The 16,125-nt window shown below is 44.3% G+C and overlaps 1 protein-coding gene across 2 annotated transcripts; it reads left to right on the forward strand.

Moving 5' to 3' along the window:
* Positions 1–2,254: 2,254 nt before the first annotated feature.
* On the forward strand, positions 2,255–15,974 carry HAPSTR1 (HUWE1 associated protein modifying stress responses). 2 transcript variants are annotated; one of them, XM_068206725.1, is made up of 4 exons: positions 2,258–2,735; positions 3,479–3,559; positions 7,544–7,819; positions 15,583–15,974. In XM_068206725.1, exons 1-4 carry the CDS (start codon positions 2,516–2,518, stop codon positions 15,825–15,827), a joined length of 822 nt encoding a protein of 273 aa, XP_068062826.1. In that variant the 5' UTR covers positions 2,258–2,515; the 3' UTR covers positions 15,828–15,974. The 2 variants fall into 2 exon arrangements, with proteins under 2 accessions (XP_068062827.1, XP_068062826.1); XM_068206726.1 differs by lacking the exon at positions 3,479–3,559 and having other exon boundaries at positions 2,255–2,735.
* The last annotated feature ends 151 nt before the right edge of the window (positions 15,975–16,125 follow it).

The following is a 16,125-nucleotide window of genomic DNA, read 5'->3' on the forward strand; positions in this document are numbered from 1 at the left end:
TGGCTCCTTTCCCAAGGCCCTAACACCCTTTTACCTTCAGGTAGTATAAAGAAGTCTGTAGACCAAGTTAAATTTCTTTATTCTACCAAAAAAATGATGTTTTTTTTAATTTCAAAATTCAGTATCCCTCTGTTCTCAGCTAAGCCTCTCTCCATTACTATCCCGGAAATCACCAATGGCCATTTCACAAAACTATGAAAACAATTCATACAACAACTCCAACATTATCCACCCCACCTGGTGTAACGTGTAAAAGGAAAGCAACGCTCAGAATCCCAGCAGTTTCTATCAGCCTTAGCTACTCCTGAGAACAGTGTGTAGCCAGCTTTGTCTAAATTAAAGCAGGAAATTCAGGTGCTAAGCTTTTACCCAGGATTGTTCAGAGATGCATTACCACTCCCTGTTTGATTTGCACTGAATGGGCATCAGGCATAGCCAAATTTCAGGACAGTCTGCCTGATAAATCACGACTGACACTACATTGTATTGCAGGAATGAACTGTTTATTTCACAGTTGCCAACGTTATGCAACTCTTTAGAAACAGTCAGAAAAACAGATGTGTGGTACACAAAGTACAAAAAGCCATGTCTCCTCCTCTTCCATCAAGCTCCCTGCCCTAACTTTTGATCTCAGAGAGCGTCTGCAAAACCCATGAAAGCTGACAGGAAATTCTGCTCTGTTTCTGATGAGGGAGATGAATTTCAGTTCTTGATTTATTGGAAAATACTAGAACACAATCCCATCACACATTCTTGTGTGATGCTTTACCATATTTCAACAATTTAAGAGTATAAGGAATGAGTGTTTCCAAGTTGTAGGTACTCTATAAGAAATCCTATTCAATAAGGATTTTTTTTAAAACCAGTTGCACAGGAGAAAAATTCATGTTGCACCACAATATGTACTTACAGCCCTTCTGAGCAACGGATGATTTACAAAATCAATTTGGCTGAAGTTCATAATCGTAAACAATTGGACAGAGCCTTACCTAGAAAGGAAGGGAATATCCACGTTTTGTGTTTGCGCATTAGTGTCATATATCTGAGATACTTATATTACAAGCCAGTGCCACAATTTCAGTTTCAGGAGACATGCACAAAGTTATGGCTGCTCTTACCCCTTCTACTCCCATGGAGTGCCCAGGCATAACCCACAAGTAGGAGGTCCTTAGTAATTAGTCTCAATGGTTTGGGAAATACAGTAGCTGCAGCTTTAGTCTTCAGTTGTCCTCAGAGATAAAAAACCCCCAACCCAACAGTTCCAATTATACCCTCATACCACTTATTTCCCCACTATCTATGACTTAGGCTTGAATTCCTGGATGTATTACGAAGTTGTATGAACATCCAAGTTGAAAAAGGGAACAAACATGGACTGGATAATACAGCCTGTCGGAAAAGGGAACAGCCCATAAAGTGGTGAGTGCTTCTCCCATGGGGTGGGATGGGCACAGCAGGGCCGGTGTGCGTACGCTCGGTTTAGCGATGTGGCGGCACATCTGGACCCGGCTGACCGCGGGCAGCGCTGGCAGCGCAGCCTGGGGACCGCGGGTGCAAGCCCCGGTGTGGAGGGAGGTGTGCCGGGCCTCGCTCCGCAGCGGGGGACGTTTGCTGTGACTGGAAGCGCGGCTGGAGGAGCTGGGAGGTGCATTTCCACAGCAGCGAAGTGACGAGCGCTCTTAAACGTGAGCAAAGCAGCTGTGACTTCAGTCGGCTCGTTGGGACTGTGCCTGCTACAGCGCAGAATCCAGAAACGGTAAATAATGTGTAAAACAAGCAGGAAAGTGGTGCGGTGGGTCTGAACTCTCGGGACAAACCCCTCAGCCGTTTCCGCCGGACGCTGGACCCGGGCCCGGCCGTGTCACAGGGCTCGGCCCTCGGGCCCTGTGCGGCCGCCATCTTCCCCCGGGGCCGGGAAGGGAAGTGCCTCCCGGGCGGGCCGTGCCCCTCGGCGGAGCCGCGGCGGCCGCTGCCACCTCCCGGTGCGGCCGCGGACGGCGCCTGCCGGGCCCGCCCGAGGCCGGGAGCGCCTCGCCCGCTCGGGGCGGCCCCGGGGCGCTGCCGGGGGGCGCGGGCGGGGCCGCCTCACGCCAGGGGCGGGGCCGGGGCCGCGCGAGGCAGAGCACTGCGCACGCGCACCGCGCCGACGCCCCCGGCACGGGGCTGTGACGGCGTGACCAAACCTGCGTTAGCCCCGCCTCCCGGGGGTGTCCCGCCTGACGGACACGTGAGCGGGCCAATGAGCGTTGGGAATCCCGCACGGACCGGCGGTGCCGGGGCGCCGGTGGCCAATCGGGCGCTGTGGGCGGGGCGGGCCGGCTGCGCGTTCCCAGGCGCCTCGGCCGGGCTCTCAGTGCGCTCGGGGCGGTGCCGGCGCTCGGAGTGTTTGGGGCCAGTGGGGCGACGGGCGGGCCCGGCATGGGGGTGAGGTAGGGCCGGCCCGGCGCACGGAACGAGCACGGCCGGCTGTCGGGACCGGGTGTACGCGGCGGTGGGACGCGGAGCCGGGCGGAGGATGGAGGACAAGAAGGAGGAGGGCGAGGCGGAGATCCAGGAGCACGGGCCCGAGCACTGGTTCAGCAAGTGGGAGCGGCAGTGCCTGGCTGAGGCCGAGCAGGAGGAGGCGCTGGCGCCGGAGCTGCAGGACGATGCGGCGGCGCAGCCCGAGCACAAGCAGCAGAAGCTCTGGCACCTCTTTCAGAATTCGACCACCGCCGTGGCGCAGCTCTACAAGGGTGAGCACGGTCGGGGGCTTGGGGAGGGCGCAGCTGGGGCGGCTGCGGCCAAGAGGCCGGCGAAGCCCGAGCGCGGTGGGCTCGGGCCCCGGGAGTGGGGGGTGGGGGCGCCGAGCCGCCGGGTGGGGAGGTGCCCGCAGCGGTACAAAGGGGCCGAGGCGGCGGGAGGAGCGGCTGCCGGCCCGCGGCCGCCCTCAGAGACGGACGGGAAAACAAAATGGCGAGAGGGAGGGGGAGCCGCGGTCGTGGCCCGGACAGCGCCCGGCGCGGCCTCTGGGGCGGCTCCTGCACCGGCCCGGCCGCACCCGCTCCCCCGGCTGCCGGAGCGCTCGGAGCGCGGCCGCGGGGTGTCGGGGCGCTCCGGCGGGGGCCGCGCCGGGAGGGTCCGGGCGGCGGGGGCGAGCCCCGAGTGCCGGGGAGGCGGGGGGGGGGGGGGGGGGGGGGCCGGGAAGCCCGGCCCTGCCGGCGGCTCCCGACGCCCAGCCCCGGGAAGAGACTCCCAACAAAATGGCGAAGCGGGGCCGGGCTCATTGTGCGGCGGGGCCGGGGCGGGGGCGGCCGGGCGCTCCCCGCCGCGCTGGGGGCACCGCGCCCGCTGCCCCGGCCGGGCCGCTGCCCGCCCGCCCCGCTCGGCCCCGATCCGGAGCTGCCTCCGGAAGGTGGAACAAAATGGCGAAACCTAACATGGCCGTTCGGAGCGGGTGACTCCAAAATAAACAGCGTGTGTCCTTCCCTCCCTGCAGACCGCGTGTGCCAGCAGCCGGGGCTCTCCCTCTGGGTCCCCTTCCAGAACGCCGCCACTGCGGTCACCAACCTCTACAAAGGTAAGGGGCTACCCCCCCGCTGCCCCGGCAGCCCTCTGCGTCGAGCCGGGCCCCACTCTGCCTCTTGCCCCGGCTTACTCATAAGTAGGGCCTGTTAATGTCTCTTATTCACCCTGATAAAATCTAACCCGAGACTGCTTCCTGAATCTTGCAGGTTTTCCCTGGTCCACTTTAGCTGACGGTAGCTTAATCTTTTCTGTTGCCTCATGTCAATTACTCATAAACTTAAAATCTGATTCACTTTGAGACCCTTGAAAAAAGGTATTTTAACATGTGTCTGTTTCTTGTGAATTCAAGAGAAGCATACAATGGCTTATTAAACTACTGAAATTCCCTGCATTGCTTACATTTCATGGTGCATTAGATGTTGGGGTGTCAGTATAATGCCTTTTCTTTCGTGGTAAAGTGAAGTTGGGTTTAGTGTTCATAAAATTCTGCATAGCTGTTATGTGACAGAAAGTTTTATCTTCTTGTGGCACTGAGGCTTCTTAAGTAAGCCTCACAGTTTATTTTAAGCACTAGAATGTCATTATGTCTCTGTTAGGCATGGCTGTAAGAAGGCAGTGTTAACCAGAACTTTTATAGGAGTGTGCTCTGCATGTGGCTGGGCTTTAGTGCTGGTTTCCTGGGTGTTTCTGAATTTTGTAGTTCTTTGGGTTGTCCCAGGAATTCTTGTCTGCAGACGGATCATTCAGTGGTTTTTACTTTGTTTAAAAGGTTGTGCTAAAATGATACATATCAGTGAAGGCTGAAGTTGGCACATTGTGATTCCCATTGTCACTGCCTTCCATTCCAAGGAAGGGGAAGTGCTTTGAAATTCCAGATGTTTGTTTTTCTGGCTTATATCTTGATTTCCCCACCCCCTCCCTTGGTCTATACACCATTATTTGTAGTTCTAACTCTATGCTCCTTCATTTGCCTCCAGTTTTGTCATTTTGGATTTGCTTTAAGCAGTTGAACTTGATGTTTGTGTGATGGGTGATCAGGTTTCTGGCAGATGTGGACAGAGCAAGGAGGAAGTGTAGGTGCACAACCCTCACTGCCAGAGTCTTGCCTCCTGCAGAAGGTGCATTTGAATGCTGTGTGCATGTGTCAGGTCATGTGAAGGGGCAGCACCTCAGAGCAGGAAGGTGCTGGCCTCAGGGAGTGGGTCACTAGAACATGTCTGGGAACAATAGTCATTTGAGAATGGTGCTAGAGTAGCAGCAGGTAATGTTAATAAATTGTCTGGAATAATTATGGTCTGTCTTTACAAGTGGCATGGCTCTCCCTTACAGCATATTTAGTATGAATACTTTGGCTGTTTATTTCTGGTTAAAATGTTAGATTACTTGTGCTCTAGGCAAAATGAACCTTTTTCTTGGCAGTGATGTGATTAACCGATGAGTAGGTGATCAGGGAAACTAGACTTTAACTTGGAACCTGACTTTGGTCAGAAAAACCAAAACCCAGCACCTGAAACAAATGTTTTCTTCAAACAGGTCCTAAAGTACCTGAGTTAACTTAGGAATGTTGTCTTTGTTTTCAGTTAACCTGCAAGTCAGTAGAAATTTGGTGATAACATGGTAGAACCAGCTGAATACTGTCATATCTGACAAGTTGGAGTCTCTTACTGTGAGCTTGCTTTCCCTAGTGGTGAACATGGCTCTTAAAAAACACTCCTGTTTTTCACATTCTCAGTACTGTTTGTTTTGGAGGACTCTGTCAAAATACTGGAGGAATACTTGGTGTGGTGAACTGAATACCACAAACTGCCTCTTGCATTGTCAGCTGCTTTCTGATCTGATAAATACTTGGATTTTTGAGGCATCATATTTTTAACGAGAGCAACCCGAGGAATGGTGCATAATGAGAATGCCATGATGTCTTGAATGTCAGCATTTCTTCTGAATATAGATTAGAAGTTTAATATCACACAACACGGATGGCCTTACGTCCTGAATTTCTGGTGCTGGTGATAGGCACTTCATTATCTTGATTGCATGAAAAAAGTGAAGGCATGGCTTTGTGATGTAGGATTTAGAACTTAAGGCCACTGTGGAAAGTTCTAGGTATATGTTAGAATAAGACTTCTGAACCTACAACTTACCTTGTTTTTATAAAAAAAAACTGAATATTTTCTAATGTTGACTTTGATTTAGTAATTTGAGAATATATGCAACTTGGCTGCTAAGGTTTTGCCAGCTTAACTTTGTAAACAAAGTAGTTGTGGCTTTTACCATAAAAATCTAATCTACCCGGGGTAATGATGCTTGAAACTTCCCTGGGCTGCATCAGCAGTCAGTGTTTGACCTCATACCTAGTTCACAGTTAGCACTTTAGAAAGCATTCTCATACACAAAGAAAGCAGGGTATTGACGTAAAGCTGACCTGCAAGCCTCAGAAGGACACTTCTGGTATTTCAGGAAGTGATTAAAGGAGTATTTTCAGTTTCCAAGTTGGCTCCAGAGTGTTTGGGCAGCTCTTACTGCCAGTGCATTGAAGTCTGGGCTGCTGTGGAGTATAAAATGGCAGGAGGAATAATCTGTCATGTTGCCATTGCTTTCAGAGGAATTAGCATTTGTAAATGTAGCCTTCAGATTACAAAGTAGTACGGAATGGATAGAAATAACAGGTTAAGTGTACTTTATTTACTTCTTTAGTTTATACTCCAAAAGCTCCAAGATTTAACTCAGCTCAGTTTGAGGTGGTTTTAGTCTTTTGTGTCAGGTTTGAAGTGCTGCTCTTTGGCAGTGTAGATCTCAGTGCTGTCTTTCATGGTCTGTGCAGTGGTGCCTAGAATACAAGTCTAAGAATAACATTTAATAGTAGTACTTTCTGGGTTCTGGAGTGTGACAAAGCTACATTAGACGTGTACATCATTGTTTGTAAACCAATATTTTGGGATAGCGGTTCTTAAATAAATACCTTTATCTTCTGGCTTTCACCTTGGGCTTCATTAATAAAACAAGAATATAAAATGCTGTTTAAATCAGCTTTGCCACATTGAAAAAAATCTATGGAATTCAAGTAAATAAAATTGGAGTGGATATGTTCATGTCTTTTAAGGGGCAAGAGCAACATAACAGTACTTAACATGAAACTGAAATAGGTGTTGTCAAAGCTCTGATAGCAAACTTATGATGAACAAGATGAGCATAATTGTGTAGTGAACAGGATTTGTCCCACCTGTTACTGTGGTTTGAAACTTACTCAAACTGGTAGCCAGAAATACACTTCCCAAAGTTTGAAAGCAACTTAATACACTGGAGACACAGTTATAACTGATGTACACAGGTGACTAGTTACTTTAACAGAGAGGGAAATTGCATTTTGTAGTAGGATTTATTGTAAATAGCGTGTTTAAAACTTTTGTATATCAGAATTGCCATGGGATCCTAAATGGAGAAGGAAACTCTTAACCTTTGTAAATGGTATGTTGGCTAATTGAAAGACATTGGGGACACCTGTGTTCTAACTAGTTTCCAAAACTGTGGCCTGTGAATTGCCTCTGCAATTGAAATCCAGCTGAAAATAGAAGGATTTGAAAAAATCTTGAGTTTTCTGGCAGTTCCTTACTTGTCAGAATGATGAAAAGCAGTTACTCCTATCTTATGTTGGGGCTTCCTGGCTGTATTGATGCACTTTGTGTGCCTAGTTCTGTTGTCCATTGTTTTAAGTATCTTCCTCAGTCTGACAAGCTCTAAGTGTGTTTTTAATGTAAATAAACAGTGCTGTGGTGTTGACCTGAGGTATAGTAAATGCTGTTTAAGTGGTGCTGGAGTTGCTGTTGACTACCTGACTTGTAAAGAAGATGGAATGTTTTGGCTAATACTCACTTCAGGTTTAATGGAACTCTTCTGTGCTGCTGCAGCCGCCTTATGGTGTAACCTGTAGAAGATGTAGATACTTCTTTCCTGTGGTTGGCAGGAGGCCACATCAGTGCTGTGCCATGCTGTACATTGCTGTGTAACACTAAGAGAACTTTTTTCTGTCTTCTTGCAGAGAGTGTGGATGCCCACCAGCGAAGCTTTGATTTAGGAATTCAGATTGGCTATCAGCGTCGGAATAAGGATGTGTTAGCCTGGGTTAAAAAACGCAGAAGAACTATTCGAAGAGAAGACTTAATCAGCTTCCTTTGTGGAAAAGTCCCTCCTCCAAGAAATTCTAGAGCTCCCCCAAGACTGACTGTAGTATCCCCTAACCGAGCTACTTCAACAGAAACTAGCTCATCTGTAGAGACTGATTTGCAACCCTTCCGTGAAGCCATAGCTCTGCATGGTAACAGTCACTTTTTCAATATTACTTGGTTAAAATTGGGTGGGGGTTCTTAAAGCATGTTTGGCATGTCATAATGTGTCATGTACCTGGTGTTCCAGCTGAAGGTATCCCCTTCATTCTTTAAGGGAGCTTTTGCAAATATAAGGCATGTGTTGGCTGCTAAAAATTTGTATAGTTGAGTATTTTGAATGAAGAAAAGGTACTGAATAAAAATGAAGTTTGGGTCTGTAATATTGCACAGCTGTGAACTCAGCAGTTAAGTATCAAGTCTTGGTAGTGTTTTTGAAGCATGAAGAGACTTGGCATTCATACCAATGCTAAAGTAAACAGAATTCTTGGAAAATGGCAATGCTATGCTAGCAACTAGTTAAATATTAAGATTTGACTACTAGCAAATTTTTGAGGGCTTTGGGGGAGGGAATTAGATGTCTGAGGCTCTGTCTCTAGCTCTCTAGTACCTTTGTTAGGCACTGGATAATGCAGTTCAGCATTCTTCTGAAAAATGTGGAAACACTCTGGAAAGGGTGTTGTAGTTACACATTTTTAAAATAACTGAGTCCTGTTCAGAACTTTTGTTCTAGGTCACTTTCAGATTTACATGTCATACTGAATTGCCTTCCTTGCCATCACCAGCAATGCTGGGTGTATCTCTTTTCAGACATGAATACTCAGTAGCTTATTCTATATTGGATTATGTGATAGACAGATGTGCTTTAAATTGCTCTTGAGGTGAGATGAGGTAGTTCACCTCTGGGTTTTATGCCTTCTAAAATTCAAAAGGGTAGCAGATACCTTGAGGTACAAACCCTAGACCATTCTAAAAATGAAAATTAAGCTATCTAGAAGTGCAACCTAAATGAAATTTTTACTATCTGGTTAGTCTCAGTGCAGGGGTAGAATTGATGGGTTAATTAGAAGCGTGAATTCCTGCAAATGCAGTCTTGGCTTCTGCTGTGCTGTGGTGGTTTTTAAAGATGCCTAGCCCAGACACTGTTACTGTCTAGGTGACAGCCATTTAAACCAAACATGCTTCCCCACTCAGTTGTGTTGGTTTTGGCAGTTTCCTGTCTAATACTGGAAGGGGGCTAGGGAATTCTGTGCACCACTGTTGCTTACTCAGTGTAGATAAAATTAATTTCATGAGAACAGCTGCAGAAGCTGGCTCTCACTGTGGTAAGCACCCTCATAAAAATGCTTTTCTGGAAATATAGTTGAATCTGTGGAGCTGGATTTAACTGTAAAGGCTCAGTCTCAGGTGAGAGGAAGCTTAGGTAGGCTCACTTCAGCAGTGAGCTCTAAGTAAACTCAGAGGCATTTTTATTGATAATATGGCTCTTTTTGTGTCTGTGTATCGTTTCCTAGCATCTGCTTTGTACAGAGGTGGTTTATGGAAGTAACTTCTCTATAGGATGAGGATCTGAACAATGATGTATAAAGTTTTCCACATTTCATAATGTAATGCAGGGTCGTGAGGAAGTTCTGTCCTCTGAAGTGGCACTGCAGGGGCTCAAAATGTACTTTTTCCCTTCATCAGCTGGTTGACAAGATTACATGTCAGTCACCTTCTGGATTAGGTTCTCCTCATATCAGTTTCAATCTGGTCCTTGACACAAATGCTGTTGTGCTAATCCTTTAGTGACTAGGCTTGTATTGGACCTTATAACTGTTTTTAGGTTATTGCCTACAATGTCTGCATTACTCCAGCTTCTCCCCCTTTTTTGTTTCTTTAAGGAAGTTGTGATTAAGCAATCTCATGAACTCATTTCCTATTTATTGTAGGGCTTCTCAAAACTGTGTTTTGATTTTGAAACCTTCCAAGGATCTTCAGGTGTGTGTAAATTGTCCTCATTAGGCTTGTGCTTATCGTAATTTTTGGCACATTGTTTGAAAGTGCTGCTTCTGAGTATCGTGAGGAAACATGAGACCTGATCATAGTGAGGAGCAGGCACAGAGTTTTTGAGAGGCATTTCCAATTGGCATATAAAGGTGGGAGGCTGTTTTTGGGTTGGCTTCCTGGTGAGAATAGAGTATTTCTTTATTGGCCATGTGGATGGATTGAATTAGATTTGAAGGGTAATGCTAAAACTTTGCTGCTTGCAGCAAGACCTCTTATAGTAAAGCAGGGATAGGTATGAATAGCCTATGGCACCAAGTAAAGCTCAGTGGAAGCAGAGCTGGTGTATTGACTTCTCAGAAATAGGTACTAATATGTGTCTAAAGAGCATGGCATTATAGCTTGCTGATTATCCCCATTGATGGTGGAAAATACCTCATGTAACCACTAAATGCATCATAAGCACATCTGAAAACGTTGACAGAAGCAGTAGTAACAAAATAGCTAATAATTCAGTATTTCCTGGAACATCAAACACAATTCTAGGTGTATGCCCTAGACTAAAACATTAGAGATTTAGGCATCAGTACAATCTTTAAACTGTGTGCTTCATCTGAAAAGAAATATCTTAAAACTGGATTTTTGTCTCCATCCCTCTGATCTGTATTTTATCTCTGCAAGATGGTTGACAAGTTTTTTGGACAGGATATTGACCCCAGAATTTAGTCTTGTGATACTGATTATCAAGTCTTTCTACTACAAGAAAATTTGAGAGCAGAAGAGCAGAGAAGAACCTGTTACAGTAGCTAAAAGCAAAATTATCATGACAAAAAATTAGGCATGAGAATGTTTAAGATGTGATCTCCCTTTTCTTTTAAATCCATGGCAGCTATGCTCTGCAGTTGTTACTAAAATCCTTAGTGTTACTTAGTGAGAATGAGACTTTGGAACCTTAGTCTTGAGAGAGTAAACTTTGCTAAAAAACATCTTTTCCCTTATTATCAGCTCTTTGCTGTTAGCATGCTGATGGGTAACCTTTGAAATAAAGCACGGCTGGTGACTTGAACTGTGAATATTTGAAAAGAAGTTCAAGCCTTTTAGAAAAGCTGAGTAGTTATTTCAAGATAATACATGAGGTTTTACTCTGAAATGCCAGTGCAGTTTTCTGAAACTTTATGAAACCTCAGTCTGATCTGATGCTTGGTGTTTTGAGGTGTGGTAGTAGAAAATAAGACCTTTATTGTCCAGCATCTCAATTACAGAGTTGGGTTTTTAACTTCCATTAGTCCCTGAAATGTCATTGCAGCTAGGGAAAGTATGGGTGTATCTTCACCTACTCTCTGGATGTGTATTGACATTTTCAGTTCTGTAAGAGAGGAGTTTCAAATGGCACAATTACATCAATCTGAGCTAACAGTGCAAGATTCCCAAACACTGCCACGTGCTCGGCCACGTTGTGCCTGGCTGTAGTGCAGTACCAAGTCTGGTGCACAGCCTGTGTCCTTCACTGTGGGATGTGCTCCATGTTTCACACACTGTCCTCCCAGCATAATGGGAGAAAATGCTGTGATTTGAGGAGGGGCAAGAAGCAAGCTTGGAAGGGTAATGTTGAAATGCATCTGACTTAAGCATTCTTAATCAAAAATTAGGTGAATTTAGGAAAAAATAGGGCAGCAGTATGGTGAGAGGACATCAGTTCTTTTTCTCCTTAGGTTTAATGTTGGTTTGTATAATTCATGTGATTTGGTCTCTGTGGGGTAGGGAGAGCACTTGCACATAGAAGTGTGTGACCTGCCCCCTTAAGAGTCTGAATTTCCACTAGGCCTTCATATTTGCTTCTCAGAATATTGAAGTACAGTTTAAAATGGGAGCACTTAGCAGAGTGGAGGAGCAGCAATTGGTGAAAGAGGGGATGGGAGAACAGAGTTCAGATTGGTCTGACACAGTTTAATTTAAAGGCTGTGTATATATATATAGCTGGGATGCAATTGTGTATTGGTATGTGCTGCTAAAACTTGCTCTTTGAGCCAGTATTATGAAAGGGTGAATATGACAGAAGAGTGACAAGGATCTCTCTGCATGCCATTTTGTATGTATCTGGGCTTATTAACTAATTCCTGCTTTAGTCACACTACCTAAGCATGAATGTTCCTTTTGATACTTCCTGATTGAAACTTCTAGAAACAATAGTTAGTACCATTACTATGTGGAACAGTAGCTACCCAGTATATTATGCTGTGATAATGACCTGAATACATGGGCATGATTGTAGTGCAGATGAAACAGAATTTACAGTTTGCTAGGCCAGTGGTGATAAATTTGCTAATTTTGAGTTGACAGTTTTAAGTATTTTGTAATGCATGAAACATACTTCAGTCAAGCATTCTAATATCTTGATAATTTTGGAATGTACTTAGTTATAAATTGGCTAGTATTGGTCACAGCTCTTTCTAATAGTACTGTAAGACCTTCAGAATATAACTCTTTGTAAAATCATTGTCTATGAAATGTCATTTTGTTGATGAAAGATGTGACAGCAAAGAGAATGTACTAGGTACTGCAAAATCTTTGAGATATGCCTTCCACTTCAAACCTTTCAAATTCAAAAAGGGGTAAGAGCCATGTGGGCCTTGTTAAAGGCCTCTAAGAATAAGGGAGATGTCCCTGGTAGAAAGGAGTGGGAAACTTCAGAGGTGGATATGAGATTGTGGGAAAAGTGAAGCCACTTTAGCAGCTCTTTGGTTCTCTGTCCTGTTGTATGGACAAAACTGGTGTGCCTGTGGTTAGGCCATATTAATCACAATATAGAAATTTGAGGTTGGGAAGTGGTATTTGCTGACAGTCATGTCATCTTACCACTTCCTAGTGTCAGTTATTGCTTTAAATGCTTTGGGAAGAGCTCCGAGTCTGCTGAAAGCTTGAACTCAGAGTATTTCACAGTAAATGGTTTTTCTGAGATTTCTTCTGCCTTACCACAGCTTCTCAAGGAAAAACTTAACTCTTTTCCCTGTTGACCAAAAGTAGATTTTTTTTGGCCATTGCAGATTGTTCTCAGAGATGTTGGTTCTGTGAAGTGGCATCTTGATATTTGAATGTATGCCTTGAGTTTGCTTTGACTTTTCCATGTTAGCTCTATTAGCCAATCCTAATGTGCCAATCCAAACTGTGATCTGAGTGTTTCATTTGGCAGTTTTGCTCTTCTGGATGGATGGGCAGTGCTGTGTCATGTGGTTAACTGCCAGGAGCTGGGGCTGTCACTCAGTCAGTGTATCCAGCCATGACTCTTACTGGTACTAAATACCTGTGTGAGATGCAAAATGAACCTGTAGCTCAAAGCCCATGCTGTGATGCAATATCCTTGTATTCTGATCTGTAGAAATCAATTCAAAGCTACTCTCCTGCCTTAGACACTAAGTTGGCTTGAGGATTTTAACTTCTAATTATCTTCTGAAGGTTGTTTGTGTATTTAAATGTACAGTGATTCAGCATTACCTGAATACTGGGAAGTCAGTGACTGCTTTAGGCATTGCTTGTGAACTTTGGCAGTCTGGTTTAGAATATGCTGCAGCGTGTTACAGATGCATCTTTTAACTGTATCAACTATTTTAAAGAATTCTTGTTACTTGAAAATGCTCCACTTAAAAACACAGTTGTTGAGTGGTGCCAAAAATGTTTTTTGACCTCACAGGTCAGTTTTGGGGTTTATTTAGAATAACTTTTCTTCCCTTACTTGAGCACTAGATGTAGTAAAAAGATGTCATGCTAAAACTGAATTACTATGTTGCTGCTTTGGTATGAGTTGTATAACAGTAAATGACTGATAAGTGATGTAAATTGTTGACTCTTCAATGTAAGTAATGACTGAACTTGTGCGGTCACAGCAGTTTTGCTTGGAATAGGGATGTGGCGGGAAATCTCTACAATCAGTTTGGATTTGAAGAAAGGTCACCTCTATGCTGTCAGATTTTTTTCCAATTTAAATGTACAGGATGAATTAATGTTTTTCCTAATGTATGTCATGCCAGTTGAAATTAAACTACTGATGTCTTTGTATTGTGATTTGTTACCTGCCCAAATTGTGTATGTTAGTAGTTTATCCAAGATATGGTATCTGAATTGGATTTTTATCATACATTTGTCATCAAGTTTAGCTGCATTACTTTATTTGGTAGATGCATGGGAAATTATTTTCCTAATGGTTTTGAATTTAAGCTTGCCCTTAATCCTGGGAATGCTGTCACAAACCTTATTTCTGAGTTACCTTTACACTAAAACAGCTTCTTCTGTTTAAATACTTTCTGCCATTGTGAATGAACAATGGTTTTGCTATTAATAAAATCTTCAGGGTGCTTCATGGAGTTCAGACCATGCTTCTGGGCCCTGTTTGAACACCACTTGGAGCTGTAAGCAAGAGCCCTAAGAAAGAATCTGTGATTAGTGGCTGTGTCTCCTGGTTGTTGTGGAATGCCAGATCTGTGTAAAGTATTTCCTGTGCTGTTACAAGTTGGAAGCTTTAAATGTTCATTCAGTAATGTTCAATAGAGTGAAGTTGGTTGGGCTGCTCCATCCTGTCTTTTGTGTCAACCTGCTATTGCTGCAGATGGCTTTTAGACTTCAGCTTCTGAGGTTTCTGGTGACTGATGTTGTAGTTCTAGCAGTCCTCTCTTCCCAGAGCCTCTGAAGCTGCCTATTTGGCCTGCCAGCAGCTGATGGATTGGGTTTTGTTAGGCTTGACTTGTCAGTCAGTGATTTTTGGCTACTCAGTTGACAGTTCATGGAGATGTGAATTAATGCACACACAAGATTTGTGATGGCTGGACAGAGCTATAGAATATTTGAGACTGGAGAAGAGAACTCTTTAAGATTTTGAAGGTTACTGAGAGTGGAATCTTCCTGGACGGTTCAACATTTCCTTGTTCTTACTGTTAGAAAAAATGCAGGTCTATCTTTATCTTTCCTAGGGCCAGCAGATGTTTCTGTACTCTTCTACTAATACTGAGGCTTGAAAAGGTTATGATAGCAAAGATGTGTGTCTTATCTCTGACCTCCTGTTTCTTTCCAAATACAGCCTGAATTGGAAATTGAGAAGAGTAGTTAGACTTTGCTGTATTAGTCCTCAATAAATTTATGTTTTAGAATGTCCCACTTTTGTAAAATCGTAATGCTACAGAAGGCAGAGGTTAAATAAGTATGAAAGTTCATGGTTGTCTTTTTATGGCCTTGTTTCTACAAGAAATAAACTTCATTTTGAATCGAACACTATTCTGAATACAAACCAAAGTACTTGCAGGGTACCTGTGACAGTGATTTGTATCAGATCTGTTGATAACAAATTTTGGGTGATTGTCTTATGGTTTTCTTTGCTTTTTCTTCCAAGTGCAATTCTGAATTTAATAATACTGATGTGTTGGCTGTTAGTGTTAGCCATGAAATAAAAGTTTGTATTTATAAACTGTCTGTGGTGTACACCTGTCTGAGACCTGCTGCCATACTGCAGTTTCCTTCAGGGAGTGAAAGGGAGCATGGTGATGGTATTGACGCAAGACCAGGTCAGTTCAACTCGAAAGTCCTTTGCAGGGCTGTGTAACTCTGGTTCAGTGTGAAGCTTATAAATTGAATTATCTGCTCTCGAGTATGTCCCTGTTTTGAATAGCATGTCATGCCTATGGAGTTATTGTCTGCCAGAGTGTGCTGTTACATCCTGGTGTATAGGCTCACTTTTAATGTCATAAAAAGCAGTTCTGGTAATTACTGGATTACAAGGTCTGAAAGCTGAGAAGGTGTGCTCTGGACTGGAGTGGTACAAATAGCAGGATGAAGTGTCTTTAAGATCTCAGTGGAATTCGGCTGAGTGCGATCCTGTGTGGCACACGTGGGAACTGAACTTTCTGTGCTGTCTGACTGAAGCCCTTTTTCTCTCTCTCCCCAGGTCTTAGTGGTGCAATGGCTAGTATAAGTGTTCGCTCGAGTACCCCAGGCTCGCCTACTCACGTGAGCAGTGGCTCCAATGCTAGTCGAAGGAGAAATGGACTCCATGATGTTGATTTGAACACTTTCATATCAGAAGAAATGGCACTCCACTTGGACAATGGTGGAACTAGAAAGCGTACCTCAGCCCAGTGTGGCGATGTCATTACAGACTCACCAACTCATAAACGCAACAGAATGATCTAAACTGCAAAAATTTCAAACCCACCATGCTGCTTGAAAGCCACTTGATCCTCAGAGTACTATTGAAAAGGAAACATGAGGCCATCTTTCCATATTCACTGTTTAAGACAAAGAATTCAATAAATGCCATAAAGGAAGTTTTAGATATTACATTAGATGCCTCTTGTAACTGCGGCTTTCTTAAACTATATTCTTAGCAGAGGACATCAGATATTGTGTAGTAGTTAGCAAGATCATCATAGGCGAACATGTATTTGTTCCAAGGCTAAAAGTGACCTTACTTGTATTATTAAAGGGAAAG

Source organism: Anomalospiza imberbis, chromosome 16, assembly GCF_031753505.1.
Source record: "Anomalospiza imberbis isolate Cuckoo-Finch-1a 21T00152 chromosome 16, ASM3175350v1, whole genome shotgun sequence".
NCBI classification, from domain to species: domain Eukaryota; kingdom Metazoa; phylum Chordata; class Aves; order Passeriformes; family Viduidae; genus Anomalospiza; species Anomalospiza imberbis.

What these genes read in the sequence shown, in the direction of transcription:
- HAPSTR1 (XM_068206725.1), top strand. Translation starts at nt 2,516, where the DNA reads ATGGAGGACAAGAAGGAGGAGGGCGAGGCGGAGATCCAGGAGCACGGG. An exon ending in CGTGGCGCAGCTCTACAAGG is followed by an intron (nt 2,736 to 3,478) that starts GTGAGCACGGTC and finishes CCCTCCCTGCAG; the next exon opens with ACCGCGTGTGCCAGCAGCCG. An exon ending in GGTCACCAACCTCTACAAAG is followed by an intron (nt 3,560 to 7,543) that starts GTAAGGGGCTAC and finishes GTCTTCTTGCAG; the next exon opens with AGAGTGTGGATGCCCACCAG.